At 41.7% G+C, this 18,699-nt stretch overlaps 1 protein-coding gene across 6 annotated transcripts in view; it reads right to left on the bottom strand.

Annotated features, from left to right (window-relative positions):
• Nucleotides 1-600: 600 nt before the first annotated feature.
• The window catches only part of NQO2 (N-ribosyldihydronicotinamide:quinone dehydrogenase 2), a 36,963-nt gene continuing 18,864 nt past the window's right edge, over nucleotides 601-18,699 (bottom strand). For 5 of the 6 annotated variants that reach the window (XM_090269902.1, XM_090269901.1, XM_090269900.1 and 2 more), the window contains 4 exons: nucleotides 5,443-5,573; nucleotides 3,405-3,518; nucleotides 2,507-2,608; nucleotides 601-872 (listed from right to left, as the gene is read on the bottom strand). In XM_090269902.1, coding sequence (XP_090126028.1) covers nucleotides 696-872; nucleotides 2,507-2,608; nucleotides 3,405-3,518; nucleotides 5,443-5,573 — 524 coding nt within the window. In that variant the 3' untranslated portion in view covers nucleotides 601-695. The remainder of the gene's footprint in view (nucleotides 873-2,506; nucleotides 2,609-3,404; nucleotides 3,519-5,442; nucleotides 5,574-18,699) is intronic. The other variant, XM_090269903.1, reaches the window with a different exon arrangement.

Here is an 18,699-nt window from a genome sequence, read left to right on the forward strand (position 1 = left end):
GCAGGGGATGAAGGGCCCCTGTCCACAAGCAGCAGCTTCAACCTCAGTGACGATGATGATGAGGAGGAGATTTAATCTTTTAAACTTGTTTTTACAGAGACACCTCCATCTACCTGTGCCCATACTGTGAAGTAATTATTCAAAATGTTACATGAACACATGCATCATGATATTATAGGATGCCATCAGACTACTGTTTGGAAACTTTCATTGTAATCAGCATTCAATGATTTTTAAATATATTTCAAATGGCTATTCATTTAAAACTTCATAGTCATAATGCAAGTTAAAATGCACTAAAACACTAGCTATGAAAAAATTAAACTTTCCTATGAAAAAATAGGAACTCTCAAGTTATGAAATAAAACACAAAACTAACAAATGCAGCTTAATGTGAAGACAGGTATATGAAAACAACATTATCCAGGAAGACTGACTATAGGGGGATGAAAAGATATTAGAAAAGAGACAAAAGCCTGGGTGAATAATGATATTAGAATAGAATTCTATACAACCAGCTGATTACTGAAATTTTGGGTCTGGCTGTATAAAACCCTGAAGACATTCATTCATGTACATCATTAAACAGATCCAGCTAACTTTGTTGTAATTTAATTTTATTGCAGCAGCATCTCTTTGCATGTGCTTGTGTCTCCAAGTGTGTTGCTCACATGATGTGTACATGATACAGAGTATTACTGCTCGAAGTACCAAGGGGGAGTGCAGGGGATGGGATCTTCCTTCCAGATGTTTTTCAGCCTCTGGGCCCAAGATGCCACCATCCCCTTTCTTTCTTCTTCTGATGCAAACTCAGGAGTAAAACTGATCTGAGGGGCAAGGATTTTAAATCCACAGAAGTGCAATGTACCATGCTACAGCCACAAAGGAAGAAAAGAATTGATTAGAAGCCATACATTTTACATACCATTCAGTTAAATAATTAAAGGGAGAAAGGGTATGAAACAACACTTTTAAAAAACTGGGCAACTTTAATGCTACTGGGTAACTGAAAACAGCTTAAGTGACCCAAAACCTTATGGTGCTGGCCTATACCAAGGAGGTGAAGAACTCTGACCACTGGAAGTTCCAAATTCTATTCTGATAATTGAGATTAATCTGTAATCTTTGCTACTGATTCAGATACTAAAGTTCATGACTTTGATTGATTAGGGCAAATTATGATACATTCATATGATGGGTTATTCTAGAATGAGATTATTCTCGCTATAATGTGCCACCGTGGAAGGTTGTTCAAGATACATGTTAAATGAAAACAGTAAGAAGTCTGAAGCTACATTTATGGTATACCATTTATGTAAAAAATTAACATAATAAACCTAATAAAGCATATATATGTAAGAATATATATGAGCCATAAGGAAATACATGAAATTATTAAAAGTGATTATTTTTAAGGTAGAATTAAAAGACTTTCTATTTTTATATTTTATAGTCTCACTTTTTTTTCCATAAAATGTACTTTGCAAACTGAAAAAATATAAAAATTTCTAAAAAACAAGAAGAATGGAACCTTGGCTAATGGCACATAAGAGACCAGTTGGCCTGTGGAGAAAAAAGTTCAGGCTTATAAATTACCATTTCCTTCAGCACTGCATCACTAAATGAAATCACTGTGTCATCTTTTTTCAAAGAAGACCACTTTCCCCCTCCCCCAGAAATATCGCTCACTTCCGCCTGCATTCCTTCCCTGAAAACCCACACCCTTGTCCAGGCCTGCCCCGTAGGAGGGCAAGACGCCCACACATCACTGTCTCATTTTAAAAGCTAGTTCACAACCTTTTAAATATGACCACTCCCTCCCTCAACAGACGTCCGTGCATAACAACTTGGAAGAAGTTTCCATCTAGGTTTCCGGGTCTCCATGGAGCTCTGTACCAGGATGTGGGGGGCTGACCAGAGCTCCTTTTCTCCTCCCCGCAGCTGAGCGCGCCCACTCCCTGCCCCTGTGCAGACAGCCGTCCTTGGCGGCCCCTCGACCCGGCAGTGCGCACACAGGCAGCTGGCGCCTGCTTGGGAGAGCGGGCTCTGAGCCCTGAGTCCTGGGGACCTTGTGGGGGCGGCTTTTAGAGGGGGACTGTCTCCATGGACCTCACCTGTTGGGCGGGTGAGGTGTCGAGAATGGGTGGCCCAGGGCACCTCTCACCAGGGTTTGAGCATGGCCTGTGACGGACGCTATAGCTCTGCACCGTTCAGTGTCCCCACAGGGCCACCTGGGACGATTCTCTACCCTGGAATTAATTCAACTAACCAGGTCCGGCTTAGCTTCCACCCAAACAATATTGAAGCATATCATTATAATACATGTCGTCCCTATTGGACAACCTTTACATTGCAGCTAAGTAAAAAATTAAAAAGGGTTAAATATTATAATTTCCTGTACCCAGGTAGAGTCAACATGGTCTGGGTTTCAGGCTTCAGGAGCATCTCATTTTGTATTGGGGAAAGCTGTGGGAGAGGGAGAGATGGGGTGAGGTGCAAGGGCTACCTGGAGGGGCCACAGGAGGTATTTAAAATCCCCGCTGACTCCAGTTTTCGTGTACATCTTGGCTGCGCCCCCCGTGGTTATCGAAAGGAGGGCCAATTTATCCTGCAGTGGAGAAAGCAAATGTACTTATGTGAACTCCAGAGGAGGAGAAAAATAAATGCTACTGTGACTCCAGCACAAAGCATTACAATGATCAGGAGCAGTCAGAAGGAATAGACTGGGCAACTGCCCAACTCTGCTCAGCCCCAACTTCTAGAAGACAGCAGGCTTCAGTGCTATGGGGTGAGAAGTGGGTAAGGCCCAGGCATGACCTGGGCAGTGGGGAGGGCTGAGTGAGGTGGCGGGCAGCGCCCATGCATGGCACCACTCAGGAAACGGTAGCATTATTTTGAGTCCAAGCCGGATCTTTTTGACTCAGTGTTTTCCTTATATGCACTATTTTCTGGGGCTCTTAGAATTTTAAAAATCATGTATTTTACTAAGAAATTATTTTAGTAAGAAATTCACAGCTACCGTGTGTTGCATATCTACTAGGTTCCATGTGAAGCTCTGAGAGGTGAACTGGGTGAGGCCAGGGCTAGACTCTGTCCAAGGGCAGAGCAGACAACCCTCTCAGAGCCACCATGTGGCCCAGTCTCCCCTCCTGACACCAGCCCAGGCACTCAGCCATGCACCAGTGAGTGGTGGATGCGTCTGTATCCCCCACTAGACAGACAAAGCTTCAGGACTTCAGAAACAATGCTTTTTTCCACCCATGGACTGCACACAGAGCTTTCTTTGCACATAGTTGGTGCTCAATCAGTATTTGTTTTTGAAAAAGCAAACCAGAAGTATAACTTGATGAGATGCACCCTGTTCCTCCCTTGGCCCATAGTGATCCTTATCCCAGAGCACATACCTTGAGAAAACCAGACTCATAGAATCCGGGGAGGTCGAAGGCAAACCCCTGGCACAGCACCCTGTCCATCCAGCCCTTCAGGATGGCCGGCACGCTGAACCAGTACAGCGGGAACTGGGGACAATACCAAGGACAAACAAATGCCATGGTTGTCTCAGCTTTTATAGTTTAGTCTCTCTGGTGACTCAGAAGAAATCCTGCTGTCTTCTTCCACGGTGACTGAGCAGGCAAGTATAACCCATGGGGCAGCATGAGTGAGGACATTTCTTCCCTTTCACTCAGAGGCGTGCAGTGTGGATGTGTGCTGGTGCAGAGGGATGGGGCAGAGTTGATAATCGCCCTGGCTGCTGTTACAGGTGGCTCTGCATTTCCCAGTGACAGCCCCCTTACTCTGGTCCCCAAGCAGACGGGAAGGTACTAGGGAGCTCTGCTAGACACTGGCTCTGTGGCAGCAGTCTCTGACCGATGCAATGGGGAGAACAAGAGGAAGAGTGTGGAAAAAGAGTCTGCCCCTTTGTTCTGAGAGGCTTCAAATTTTGACGCAAACCAAAGCCTTACTCCCAGATTTCACACACCATCAGTAAGATCTCCCTGAAGTTCTCTTGGCTCCCATGGAAGCTTTAACACTATGTCCCACACAGTCATCAATGAAAAGAGATGGACACAGACAATAGTCTGTTACTAAAGGTGAAAGAAAGCCTATGCTTCATGTGCTTTCACTATAAATCTAACTTGGGACTTGGCATTGAAATTTAAGCTTCACAACCTACTGCTGTGTGATACTGGCAAGGTACTTAACTACACTCTGTGCCTCCTTTTGCTAATTTGCAAATAGAGCTGCCCCCAGTTCCCAGCTCACAGCATTGTGGTGAGGATCCAGAACAGAGTGACTGCTCAGTGAAGAGGGAGCTATGGTGACAGTAGCAGTGGTACTGAATGAAAGAAAGAAACCAACAATACAGACCGTCTGGGCAAAATATCAGAAAGAGGGGAGGTGGGTGGGAGAAGGTATGTGACATGGGAAGGATAAAAAACAGTTATTAAAAGAACATGCCTTGGCTTGCTTTAGCTACATGAGAGGTCGGCTGACCCGGGGAGACGGGAAGATCAAGAGAGCTGCACGTGGTTCTGAGGCCCGTGTTGATACAGCCCCACTGTCCTGGTGCCAGAAAGGGGTGGTCTGCCCCTTCCAGCCCTCAGTCAGGGCTGGGGAACAGACAGTCTGAACCAGTCAGTTCCATCTTGGAAATTCTGAATCTAGAAACTCCAGTTCTTGGTGTGAAGTGAGAGGACAGAGCCAGCAGGCAGAGAGAAGCAGGTGAGACTCAGAGAAAGAAAGAGCAGAGATGTCCAAGCCTCTGTCCTAACCCTCCCCTGCCACTGTCTGTCCTTGATTCCAGGAGACCCAAGTGACCAGCGCCCTTAGAATAAATCCCCCCTTTTTTTCTAGTTTGACTTAGATTCCCATCAACCCAATGACTCCCAGAAAGAATGTGTTTATTTTGCTGACAGGCTTAGAGTCATATCCATGACTGCAAGCCTGTGTCAGGGAGTGGCCTTGATGAGTTAGAGGCCTTAGAAGCAGTGTCCTGGGCCAGTTCTTTCTGTAGTGAAGCACAAGGCCCTGGAACAATTTGTGAATGAACACAGGGATAGTGGGTGGGTGAGGCAACCAACGAGAGGCAGGAAACTAAATATTTTCCTCTTAATAATCAGGATATTTAAGGCAGAGGCTGCATTTGACTCGGTATAGACAAACCTGGTTTTCATGCAGCCCCTGCCTGTTTGAGCATGGGGGTCAGAGGGGAATGAAGGCAACGTGATATGCATGATTCAGACATTTATTGGACCACTGAGCTGAAGGATTTTGAATAAGTGATATTGGCTTTATGAATTTCCTTACCCAAGTAGACATAAATGAGTGTGCAAATATGCTAAAAACATCAACACCACTTCTAGAAGCATGAAATTCAATATTTGGAAAGAGTTTGGACATAGAATGAATCTAATTCATTATAATGATTAGAGGAAAACAAACCTGAAATATCACTAGATCAGCTTCCTGAACCTTTTTCTGCTCATCAATTATGTCACTGGTAAGAGACCTCTTCTTGCAGGCTTCATATGCTTCCACCCCATAACTGAAGAACTCAGGATTAGAGAGAGCACCTGCAGAGAAAGAGGCAAACATTCTCGCTCTCAGGGGAGTGCCCACGGCCCATCCAGGCCAATCCCACAAGAGTCATTTACCCTGTAATCCCCAAAGCAAGTCACCAGACATTCACCAAAACCCAACCAGCCAGTCAGGCTATGGAGATAAAAAGAGAAGAAGCCACTGTCCTTACCTTCAAGGGACTCAAGTTCAGTAGAAGTAGATAAATTACTAAACAAATGATTAACACAAAAACAGGATTGCTCAGGTAGCTCAGTCTAATGCATGTGGTCTAACTCTGGAGTGTGTGTTAAGTACATTGGTGGCTTAAGGCAGTGACGAGCTCTGTTTGAGGGGTTTAGCAAACACATCCCTGGGAATGAGCTTTGTGAACTGGGTTTTGAAGATGGAGCCACCAGGCAGCGTGGAATGCTAGAAGAAAGTGTAAGGACATTCTGGGCAATGGGTCCAACAATTTGGCCAGCCAAGAAAAGGGCCACCAGGAGCACATTTGAGGAGCTGGGGTGGAAAGCCAAGAGGGATACATGTGATGTGGCTGCAGAGATGGCCTTATCCTCTTGTGAGCCTTGCTAAGGAGATTAAACTTTTCATGTACATGGGGAGCCATGTGGTTTAAGAGAGATAAAATTAATTCTCTGATCTGGGTTCAGAAAAGTTTACTGTAGCAGCAGTGATTCAAGAGCAAGCCTGGGGCGAGGGGTGAAGTCAGGCAGCAGTGGGTAGGAGGAGGTTTTTCAGGACTAGAACTTACAGTAATACCCTACAGCAACTACAGTGAAAAATAAGTTATCTTGTTCTAAACCTTTAATTGGCTCTTCTCAACCAAAATGATTAATCAGAAGGCATTAATCAGTATTAACAAGAGGTTACCACGTATTGAGCCTTTTCTTAACAGCTGCTGTCCTCCATACACTTTACCTTCTCTATCTTCACTACAACTGCTGAGATGGGTGTAATGCCCAATCTTCCAAAGAGGAAACTGAGATGTAAGAGAAGCCAGTCACTAATTCAATGTCACAGGGCCCTAAGGTGGGAGGATGTAGGCACAGGTGTGAATCACTCCACACCTGGGGTTTGGGAAGGAGCAGGCAAACTGCGGGCCACTTGGAAAAGAACCAAAAGGCAAACTGGCCCCATGGGTCTTCAATAGATTCAAATTATAAAAACATTTCAGTGTTCCTTGCTTCTTCTTTTAACCTACTTATATTTCATTTTCATTCAAAAAGCACATATTCAGTGTTTCTATACATGAGGTTCAGTATTGACAGGAAACCCTAAGAGGCTTACCGCTGTAGGCAAGAGGCTGCGTTCCCACAGGGAGGTTAGTTACCGGGTAGGGTTTGGCTACCCACGGTATGTGGAATCTAGCAGACACAGGGTAGTTTTGTAATCAAACAGACATGAGATAGATTAGCAAGAGGAAACAACCAAATTTAATGCATACATACACAGGGAAACCCCACATACGTGAGAGATTCAGAGATCCCCACAGGTATGAGAGGTTCAGACAGGAAAGCGTATGTATGTAAGACACTCTCAGCTAGGGATGTCTTGGGGGCTTCAAAGGGTCATTGCAGGAGGATAACACAAGCAGATGTTAACCCTGGCTGCTGTGGCTCAGTGGATTGAGAGTCGGCCTGCAAGCCAAGTGTCGCTGGTTCGATTCCCAGTCAGGGCACATGACTAGGTTGCACGTCAGGTCCCCAGTTGGGGGCGTGTGAGAGGCAACCACACAGTGATGTTTCTCTCCCTCTCTCCTTTCCCCTCCTTAAAAATAAATAAATAAACAAACAAACAAATAAATAAATACAATTGTTGAAAAAAAAAAAAAAAGCAGATGTTTAGCAAATAGAAGTTCGTCCTGCTCTATAGATAGGTCAAAAAAGGTTATCTCTAATCTCTTATTATGGGCAAGGCCTCTAATTCAAGTTCTTCCAGGTCGTTAAGGGAGGGACAGAATTTTCTCTTGAGCCAGAGCTGAAGTTGCCTTTATCTCAAAACAATCCCCATACCATATTAACACACCTTGAGGTGACTCGTTCTGAACCCCCACAATAATAAAAGAGACCATTAAAATGTTCACAAGCCAAAAAGATGCTGGGCTGTCATACAGACAGCCAACTTTCACACATAAACCTATGCCAGGCTTTCCTTAAAAAAAAAAAAAAGTTCACAAGCCAAATATATTTTAGATACATTTAAAAAGTAAATATTGAAGGAGAGTAGAGTTTGACACCCCCAAATATGTCTCTTTAGGGATATTGATTATATTAGGCTGGTCAATTTTAAGAAACAGCAGACATGAGCCCTGGCTGGTGTGGCTCAGTGGATCAAGTGCCAGCCTGTGACCTGAAAGGTCACTAGTTGATTCTCAGTCAGGGCACATGCCTGGGTTGCAGGCCAGGTCCTAAGTTGGAGGTGAGTGAGAGGCAACCAACCTTTCTTGTGCATCCATCTTTCTCTCCCTCTCTTATCCTCTCTCTAAAAATAAATAAATAAGGTATTTTAAAAACAGACAAACAAAAAAACCCAGCAGACATGAGAGAAGCTCTGAAAACCAAGTAGAAATTACCCTTTGTAATGTGGATAAAAAAGGGGCCCTGTAATAAATCTACAAAAGTAACCTCACAGGGTGATCTGATCATAAATTCCTAATTGGGCGGGTCATGATGGGTAGTCACACCTCAAGCCTATAAACTTCTCTAGTAAAAGGTAACCTTTGCCTTAAACAAGCCCTACCCATTGTTCTTGGAATCTAGTTTAAACATGTAATAAAAAATACGCAATTTTTTATAAATAAATTCTATGTTTTTTTTGTGGGGGGGTGCGGGCGTCCCCTCATATAATAAGCTATAAAACTGTCATTCTCAGGAGCATCTGAGATCTTGCTTCCCGGCAATGTTGTCATTTTGACTCAAATAAATTTATAAAAATTCTCTACAGGTTTGGAAATTCTTACATTGACAGTATTAGACACTTAACATTTGTAAGGGTAATCTACATTTGTAAGGCTATTTTCCTCATTGTACCAGGAAGAGGAAGTTATCTAAATCTCTAAAAAGTGTTATCAATGGAGAAGGCTTGAAATTAAATCTGCACAATCCTACACTTGTTTACTGTGCTTTTCCTGGTAACCTCACATAACAGTATCAAAGCAAAGGTATCCAAGTATCACAAGAAAATAATTTTATAAAGTGTGGGTGTGAAGAGGCCTTTCTAAGCAAGAAGGAAATTCAGAGCCATAACAGAAAGACTGACATATGGCTTGAAATAAAAGTTGGAAACAGCATAAATATAAATCAATAGAAATATTGGTAAGTTATATACCACAGAGTGCTACATAATCTTTAAAAAGACTTCTGAAAGCTTTATGTGAATAAAGCAAATTTCATGTAAATGGCTCTGTTTATATCTGTAGCTATAGAATTTCAAATCCTATACATACATATAAACATTTTTGATATTTATAGTAAGATCGACAATGATCCATACCAGAAAGTTAAGTTTATTTGTCTCTGGGTTCAGTGTAGGACTGTGTGAAAGGGGCTTGCACTTTTTATCTTATGTTCACCTTGTTCACCTATATTTTAAAATATTTTTACAATAAACTGTTACTTTATTCACTTAAAAACCAGTGAATACTTAATGAAATATCCTCTATTTTCCCAGTCCCTGGAACAGTAGAGGTGAAATTATCATTATTTGCAAATTATGTGATTGTATATTGGGAAAGCCCCAGAGCATCAGCTGACAACTACCACAAACAGTAGGAAAATGAGCAGTGGCTGGGTACTAACACACAGGTGGACTCAGAGGTACTACACAGAGAAACAAAAACAAGTTAATAAGAGTTAGGCAAGCTCTGTATGAAGAAAACTTATACATAGACCTGGATGGTTGCTGTAAAGAAGACATGAGCAAACGAAAAGCTATACCATTCTTTGGGATAGAAGGAATCAGCATCATAAAATATCATCTGTAAATTTATTGGAATTTAAATAAAAATATTATCTGGTTACTTCTTGAATCTGGAGAGCTAATTCAAGAGATTTTATGGAAAAGTAAAGTAAAAATAGTACTAATAAATAGAAAATAAGGAAAATGAGGTCAACCTAACTTTATGACATATTAAATTATTTGCCAGAATAAATAAAACCATTTGGTACTGAGTCATGAATAAATATGGGGGAAAAAAACTGTACAACAGAGTGAAATATATGTGGAAATTTAGATAATAATGAAGGTGGCATTTGAAATCAGGGCAAATAGCTGGATCATGCAATAAATGGTGATGAGAGAACTGAGTAGTTAGCTGGAGAAAAACTGGACCCATACCTCACATTATACACCACAATAAGTTTTAAATAAAGTATTTAAATTTAAAAAGTAGAACCTGTTAAATACTAGAAAAAACTATAAAACATTTAAAAAATAAGCTCAGAATCATATAAATATGACTCAAAATCCAGACATCAAAAAGTTTGATGATTAAAAGTCTACTAAATAGGGACTTCAGGTCAAGATGGCGGTGTAGGCAGACATGGACTCACCATATAAAAATTACAACTAAAATATAGAACAACCATCATTCAGAACTGTCAGATACCAAGTTGAATGGAAGTCTGACAACTATGGAATTAAAAAAACCACATCCATTGAGATGGGTAGGAGGGGCGCAGATGCTGAACAGGCTGGTCCCACAAGCACTTGGGGATAAAACTTCGGGAGGGGTATCTCGGGAGAGAGGAGGCCCAGCCGCACACCAGACCCCTAGCCCAGGACTGCAGTGCCAGAAAGATAAGTCTCCACAAGTTCTGACTGCAAAAACCAACAGGGATTGAGTAGGTGGAAAAAACTGCTAGACTCCCAAACAGTTCCTCTTTAAAGAACCCACACAAAGACTCACCTACTCGGACTCACTCCCTATGAACTCCAGCACCAGGGGAGCAGCTTGACAGGCACCAGTGGTAAACAGGGAGAAACTGAAGTGTCTGGCATCAAGGTGAGCAGAGGCCATTCACCATTTTCTAAACCCTGCCCCCCACAGGCTGGTAATCTGGTGCCATATCTGACTCCATTGACCTGGCTAACACTGACCCGCCTTAGAGAACCCCAGAGACTCTGGCCCACCCAATTTATGGGCCCACCCAAGCTGCATTTCCATGTAAATGGCTGGTCTTGGCTCATGCTTCACAATTTCCTAAATCCTCTCAAACAAGTAACCGCTGGCCTCAGTGAGTCCCAGGCCTGGTACTAGTAGCAGCCATACTAGTAGCAGCCAGCTTAGATTCACAGCTTGGCTTCGTTTGGGAATCTCCAAGCCCAGCACAAGTAGCAGCCATCTCAGATTGCTTTACAGCTCAGGCAGGATGCCCTGGGCAAAACACAGGCAGGGGCTGAACTTGGCCTCCACAGTCTGGGAAACTCCAGAGCCTATGAGCCCACTGTACAGCTACAGGCCACGTAGGAGCACCATCACCCTGTTCCTGCATGGCTGATCTTCCACAGAGGGCGGATGTTGATGGACAGTGGTCACAGCCAGTCCTTATAGCTGACTGGCCTAGGTAAATCCTTCCCATTGATCTACCAACAAAATCCAAGGATCAACTACAACAGAAGGGTGTATTCAGCCCACAAAGGAGGCATACCTCAAGTACCCAGCTTGGGTGATAGGGGAGGCTGTGCCACTGAACCCTACAGGACACTGACTACATTAGGTCACGCTATCGAGACACGAAGTCAAAGCAGCTCTACCTAATACATAGAAACAAACATGGGAGGCTGCCAAAATGAGGAGACAAAGAAATATGGTCCCAATGAAAGAACAGAACAAAACCCCATAAAAGAACTAAATGAAACAGAGATAACCAACCTATCGGATGTAGCGCTCAAAACACTGATGATCAGGATGCTCAAAGAACAATTGTGTATGGCAAAAACACAAGGGAAGAAATGAAGTGTACATTAATTGAAATAAAAAAAATCTACAGGAAACCACCAATGGAGAGGATGAAGCTGAGAATCAAATCAATGATTTAGAACACAAGGAAGGAAAAAGCATTCAATGAGAACAGCAGGAAGATAAAAGAATTAAAAAAAAACAAGGATAGGCTTACGAACCTCCGCGACGTTCCAGCATCCAAATCACATGAGTGCCAGAAGGAGAAAAGGAAGAGCAAAAAATTAAAAATTTAGTTTGAAAAATAATGAAAGAAAACTTCATTAATTTGGGGAAGTAAAGAGGCATACAAGTCCAGGAAGCACAGAGAGTCCCAAACAAGTTGGACCCAAAGAGGACCACATCAAGACAAGACATAATTAAAAAGCGAAAGTGAAAGATAAAAAATCTTAAAAACAACAAGAGAAAAGCAGAGGGTTGCCTACAAAGATGTTCCCATAAGACTATAAGCTGATTTTTCTAAAGAAATTTTGAAGACCAGAGGCACTGGCAAGAAGTATTCAAAGTGATGAAAAGCAAGGATCTACAACCAAGATTACTCTATCCAGAAAAGCTATCCTTTAGAATGGAAGGGCAGATAAAGTGCTTCTCGGACAAGGTAAAGCTAAAGGCATTCATCATCACCAAGCCATTATACATAAAATGTTAAAGGGACTTATTTAAGAAAAAAAAAAGATCAAAACTATGAACATTAAAAAGGCAACAAATTCACAACTATCAACAACTGAATTTAAAAAAACAAAAACAAAGCAAACAACCAGAACAGGAACAGAATCATAGATACGAAGATCAATTAGAGGGTTATCAGCAGGGAGGGGGAAGCGGGAGAAAGGAGGAAAAGATGCACGGATTAAGATGCTAAGAAGCAGGGACTTCCAGCCAAGATGGAGGCTTAGATAGACACGCTACGTCTCCCTCCACAACTAAGAAGAAATACAACTACCTCAAAACTAGAAACAACCAGAAGTTCCAGAAAGTCAAACTGCATGGAAGTCCAGCAAACAAAGATATAAAGAAGAAATACTCATCCAGACAGGTAGGAGGGGTGGAGCCAGGGCATAGAGGACGTGATGTGGTGGTGGCAGCAGCGGTGGCAGCAGGAGCAGGCTGGCAGAAAGCGCAGTCACACATTTTAAAAAGTCAGAAGGGACACCTGGGGAGTGTTCCTAGCTCCTCACCAGACCTCGAAACTCACAGTCCCAGCACTGGGGAAAATCAAGCCTCATTGCTTCTGACTGTGCACACCAGAGGGGGTTGGGGTGGAGGAAGAAACTGATGGTCTCTCAGCAGAGTCCACTTGTTTAAAGGGCCCTCACGGTCCTAGCGTGTCCGCAGACCCACCCACTCTGGGAACGGCGGCCAGGGCAGCAGTTATAGGGGTGCCAGTCCACTGCAGAATGGGAGAGATGCCTGGAAAGGGGCTGAGTGCTGGGCAGGCATCATTGTTCCCTCTGGAACCCCTCCCTCACATGCAGCACCACAACGTGGTGAAACAGGTCGCCCTGTACTGATGAATCCCTAAGGCTCTGCCTCTTACAATGTAACAGGAGCAACAGCTCTACCTGGGACATGGAGGCAAACAAAGGAGCCTGTCAGAATGAGAAGACAGAGAAGTATGGCCCAAAAGGGGAAACGGATTGAGCCAGTGGGAGAACTAAGCGACAAGGAGATAGCCAACCTAACAGATGAGGAGACAGACAACCTAACAGATGCAGAATTCAAAACACTAGTGATAAAGATGCTCACAGGCTTGACAGATATGCTTGAGTATGGCAAATGCATAAAGGAAAAAGTGAAGGCTATGCTAAGTGAAATGAAGGAAAACCCACACAAAACCAATGGTGAAGGGAAGGAAACCAGGGTTCAAATCAATGACTTGGAATATAAGGAAGAAAAAAACAGTCAACCAGTGCAGAATGAGGAAGCAAGAATTGACTAAAATGAGGAAAACATTCCAAATTTTGCGAAGGAGATGGACATACAGGTCTGGGAAGCATGGAGGGTCCCGGGCAAGCTGGACTTAGAGGGGACCACACCAGGACGCATCATGATTGAGATGCCAGAGGTGAAAGATAAAGAGAGAGTCCTGCGGGCAGCAAGAGGGAGGCAGAGAGTTGCCTACAGGGGGTTGCCTGTAGGACTATCAGCTGATTTCTCAGAGGACACTTTGCAGGCAGGAAGGAACTGGCAAGAAGTTATCAATGTGATGTAAGGCAACCTGAAACCAAGATTACTCTATCCAGCAAGGCTATCATTTGGAATGTAAGGGCAGATAAAGTGCTTCCCAGACAAGGTAAAGCTAAAGGAGTTCATCATCACCAAGCTATTATTATATGAAATGTCAAAGGGACTTACTTAAGAAAAAGAAGATCAAAACTATGAACACTAACATGACAACAAACTCACAACTATCAACAATTGAATCTAAAAAATAAAAACAAAATCCAACTAAGCAAACCAGAATAGGAACAGAATCATAGGTACAGGGATCATTTGGAGGGTTATCCGCTGGGAGGGGGAAGGGGGAGAAATGGGGATATGGTGCAGGGATTAAGAAGCATAATTGGTTGGTACAAAATAGACAGGGGGAAGTTGTGAATAATATCGGAAAGGGTGAAGCCAAAGAACTTATATGCACAACCCATGGACATGAACTAAGGGAGGTGGGACTGCTGGAAGGAAGGGGTGTATTGGGTGGAGGAGAGCAAAGAGGAAAAATATTGGAACTACTGTAACAATTTGATAAAAGAAATAGACATACAAGTCCAGGAAGCACAGAGAGTCCCAAACAAGCTATACCCAAAAAGGACTACACCAAGGCACATCATAATTAAAATGCGAAAGGTGAAAGATAAAGAGAGAATCTTAACAGCAGCAAGAGAAAAGCAGAGAGTTACCTACAAAAGGGTGCCTATAAGAGTTTCAGCTGATTTCTCAAAAGAAACTTTTCAGGCAAGAAGGGACTGGCAAGAAGTATTTAACATGATGAAAAGTACGGTCTTACAACCAAGGTTTCTCTATCCAGCAAAGCTATCATTTAGAATGGAAGGGCAGATGAAGCGCTTTCCAGACAAAGTAAAGCTTAAAGAACTCATCATCACCAAAATATTATTATATGAAATGTCAAAGGGACTTATTTAAGAAAAAGATCAAAATTATGAACATTAAAATGACAACAAACTCACAACTATCAACAACTGAATCTAAAAAATAAAAACAAAATCCAACTAAACAAACCAGGATAGGAGCAGAATCATAGGTATGGGGATCATTTGGAGGGTTATCAGCTGGGAGGGGGAAAGGGGAGAAATGGGGAAATGGTACAGGGATTAACAAGCATAATTGGTGGGTACAAAATAGACATAGGGAAGTTGTGAATAATATTGGAAAGGATGAAGCCAAGGAATTTATATGCACAACCCGGGGACATGAACTTAGGGGGGTGGGATTGCTGGAGGGAATAAGGGTACTGGGCTGAGGAGAGCAAAGGGTAAAAAATTGCAATATTGTAACAACATAAAAAAATATACTTAAAAAAAATAACTTTGCAGGCAAGAAGGGACTGGCAAGAAATATTCAATGTGATGAAAAGCAAGGACCTACAACCAAGATTACTCAATCCAGCAAAGCTATCATTTAGAATGGGAGGGTGGATGAAGTGCTTCCCAGACAAGGTAAAGCTGAAGGAGTTCATCATCACCAAGCCATTATTACATGAAATGTCAAAGGGACTTACTTAAGAAAAAGATCAAAATTATGAACATTAAAATGACAACAAACTCACAATATCAACCACAGAATCTAAAAAATAAAAACAAAATAAGCTTTTCTGCCGGTGGAGGCTGCTGAGTAAGCATCGTTAAAGTCTCCTGTCCTGCAGTTGTCATGTCTAAGTCAGAGTCTCCCAAAGAGCCGGAACAGCTATGAAAGCTCTTTATCGGAGGTTTGAGCTTTGAAAAATCAGATGAGAGTCTGAGGAGCCATTCTGAGCATGGGGAATGCTCACAGACTGTGTGGTGATGAGAGATCCAAACACCAAGTACTCCAGGGGCTTTGGGTTTGTCACATACGCCACTGTGAAGTAAGTGGATGCAGCCATGAATGCTAGGCCACACAAGATGGATGGAAGAGTTGTGGAACCAAAGAGGGCTATCTCAAGAGAAGATTCTCAAAGACCTGGTGCACATTTAACTGTGAAAAAGATTTTTGTCGGTGGTATTAAAGAAGACACTGAAGAACATCACATAAGAGATTATTTTGAACAGTATGGGAAAACTGAAGTGATTGAAATCATGACTGACGGAGGCAGTAGCAAAAAGAGAGGCTTCACTTTTGTAACCTTTCATGCCCATGACCCTGTAGACAAGACTGTCATTCAGAAATACCATACTGTAAATGGCCACAACTGTGAAATAAGGAAAGCCCTTTCTAAGCAAGAGATGGCTTGTGCTTCATCCAGCGAAAGAGGTCGAAGTGGTTCTGGAAACTTCGGAGGTGGTCATGGAGGCAGTTTTGGTGGGAATGACAACTTTGGCTGTGGAGGAAACTTCAGTAGTTGACAAGGTGGCTTTGGTGGTAGCCGTGGTGGTGGTGAATATGGTGGCAGTGGGAATGGCTGTAATGGATTTGGTAATGATGGAAGCAATTTTGGAGGTGGCAGAAGCTACAATGATTTTGGCAATTACAACAATCAATATTCAAATTTCAGACCCGTGAAAGGAAGAAACTTTGGAGGCAGAAGCTCTGGCCCTTATGGTGGTGAAGGCCAATACTTTGCCAAACCACAAAACCAAGGGGGCTGTGGTGGTTCCAGCAGCAGCAGTAGCTATGGCAGTGGCAGGTTTTAATTACTGCCAGGAAACAAAGCTTAGCAGGAGAGGAGAGCCAGAGAAGTGACAGGGAAGCTACAGATTTGTGAACTCAGCCAAGCACGGTGTTGGCAGGGTCTAGCTGCTACAGAGCAGACATGTTTTAGACAATACTTATGTGAATGGGCAAAAAATTCGAGGACTGTATTTGTGACTAATTGTATAACAGGTTATTTTAGTTTCTGTTCTGTGGAAAGTGTAAAGCATTCCAACAACGGGTTTTTAATGTAGTTTAATTTTTTCTTCTTTTTTTGCACTCATGCTGTTGATTGCTAAATGTAATAGTCTGGTCATGACGCTGAATAAATGTGTCTTTAAAAAAAATAAATAAATATTAAAAAATAAAACTAAGCAAACCAGAATAGGAACAGAATTATGGGTATGGGGACCATCTGGAGGGTTATCAGCTGGGAGGGGGAAGGAGGAGAAATGGGGAAATGGTGCAGAGATTGAGAAGCATAATTTGTCGGTACAAAATATAGGAAAGGGTGAAGCCAAAGAACTTACATGCATGACCCATGGACATGAACTAAGAGGGGTGGGATTGCTGGAGGGAAGGAGAGTACTGGGCAGAGGGGAGCAAAGGGAAAAGAAACTGGGACAACTGTAACAGCATAATCAATAAAATATACTTAAAAATAATAAATATAAGTAGAAAAAGGGGTTATTTTATGTGAACTCTTTAGTAATAATTATATTTATATGTACTTAAAAATGGTTTCCTGACCTGGCTAGTGTGGCTCAGTTGATTGAGCACCAGCCTGCAAACCAAAGGGTCACCGGGTCAATTCCCAGTCAGGGCACAAGCCTGGGTTGCGGACCAGGTCCCTGGTTGGAGGCCTGTGAGAGGGAACCGATGGATGTTTCTCTCCCTCTCTTTCTCCCTCCCTTCCCATCTCTCTAAAAATAAATACAATCTTTTTTAAAAAATGGTTTCCGAAATCTTTTGATAACTTTTAACTTAAGAGTCAAGTTAAGTTAAATGACAAATAGAGTTAAATTCATTAAATATCCAGATCACTTACAATTAAGATAAAATAATAAAACATTAATTATTGAACATAGATTTATCTACCTTTGGCTTGTGATTAAACAGAAATGAAATAAATTTTGATCTGTTAGTAAACATGTCTTATGCCACATTGAAAGACTATACTAATGAAAAAAATCACATATTTCTAAAAAGTATAAAATATATTTATAAATTTTTCGATCTATGGAATACTGGTACAATTCACAATTGCTTACTTCTTACTTATCACTAGAAATTAAAGTTTCTTTATAATGGTTAAGAATTCCAGTATGGATGGACCTGAAGAACATTATGCTAAGTGAAATAAGCCAGTCAGAAAAAGACAAATACCATATGATTTCATTCATATGTGGAATCTAGTGAACAAACTGAACTAACAAGCAAAACAGAGACATACTCATAGAGAGCAGATGACAGCTAAGGGGAGGGAGGGTAGTTGGTGGAGGGATTGAGCAAAAAGGGAAAAAGAATTCCAATGTAGTTAAAGCTATTAAAAACTAATATGAAAAACAACTATGTTTACAAGAAAAGCAGGTTGCATTTTGGCTTTAAAAAAGGCAAGAGATGTGTTTTTGTTAAGGAAAATGAAACTAATTTTATTTTGGTTGTTTCAAAATGGGTAAGAGAACAAGAGATGAACTAAAATAGATGCAGAAATTTATAGAATGTTTATGAAAAAGAAATATTGAGAAATGAATTTTATATGTGATTGAGCTAAATAAGATTGAATAAATTCATTAAAAGGGTTTTGAAAATAAGCTTTATATCAATAGTACACTAAAACTTAATATTCTCTTAACTGCTAAAAAGACAAAGTTTTCTTGGACTATTGGTTTTCTACCAAAAAGATACTGTGAAAATTTTCTGCTGAAAACACAAAGATTTTGTATTTTATCACAATAATATAGTGTTTTATGTTGTCTTACTTAGGTCTTTCATTACTTAAGAAAACTGAATCTACTCAATGGTAAGAGCTACCCTTCTGTATTTGAAAAGCTCTAACTGACTTTCATGCAAAGGGCACAGCAAATCTATAAAGGTTGTGGCACATGTAGATGAAGTCTATTCTGCTTCTGCAAAAGTGGCTCATTATTGCTAGACTTTCGCTATAAATTAAATAAATAGTTGGGGCTATGGGAAACCCAAGACTGCCCCTTGGTTCTTCTTGCTCTTTGGCAAACCCCTTTTTTGTTTTTTGCATTCCTTCACCCACCATAGTACATTTAAGCTGGACTTCATTCAACTGCCACTTAGTTTTGGTT

Source organism: Furipterus horrens, unplaced genomic scaffold (genome assembly GCF_987537825.1).
Source record: "Furipterus horrens unplaced genomic scaffold, mFurHor1.1.pri manual_scaffold_3, whole genome shotgun sequence".
Classification (NCBI taxonomy): domain Eukaryota; kingdom Metazoa; phylum Chordata; class Mammalia; order Chiroptera; family Furipteridae; genus Furipterus; species Furipterus horrens.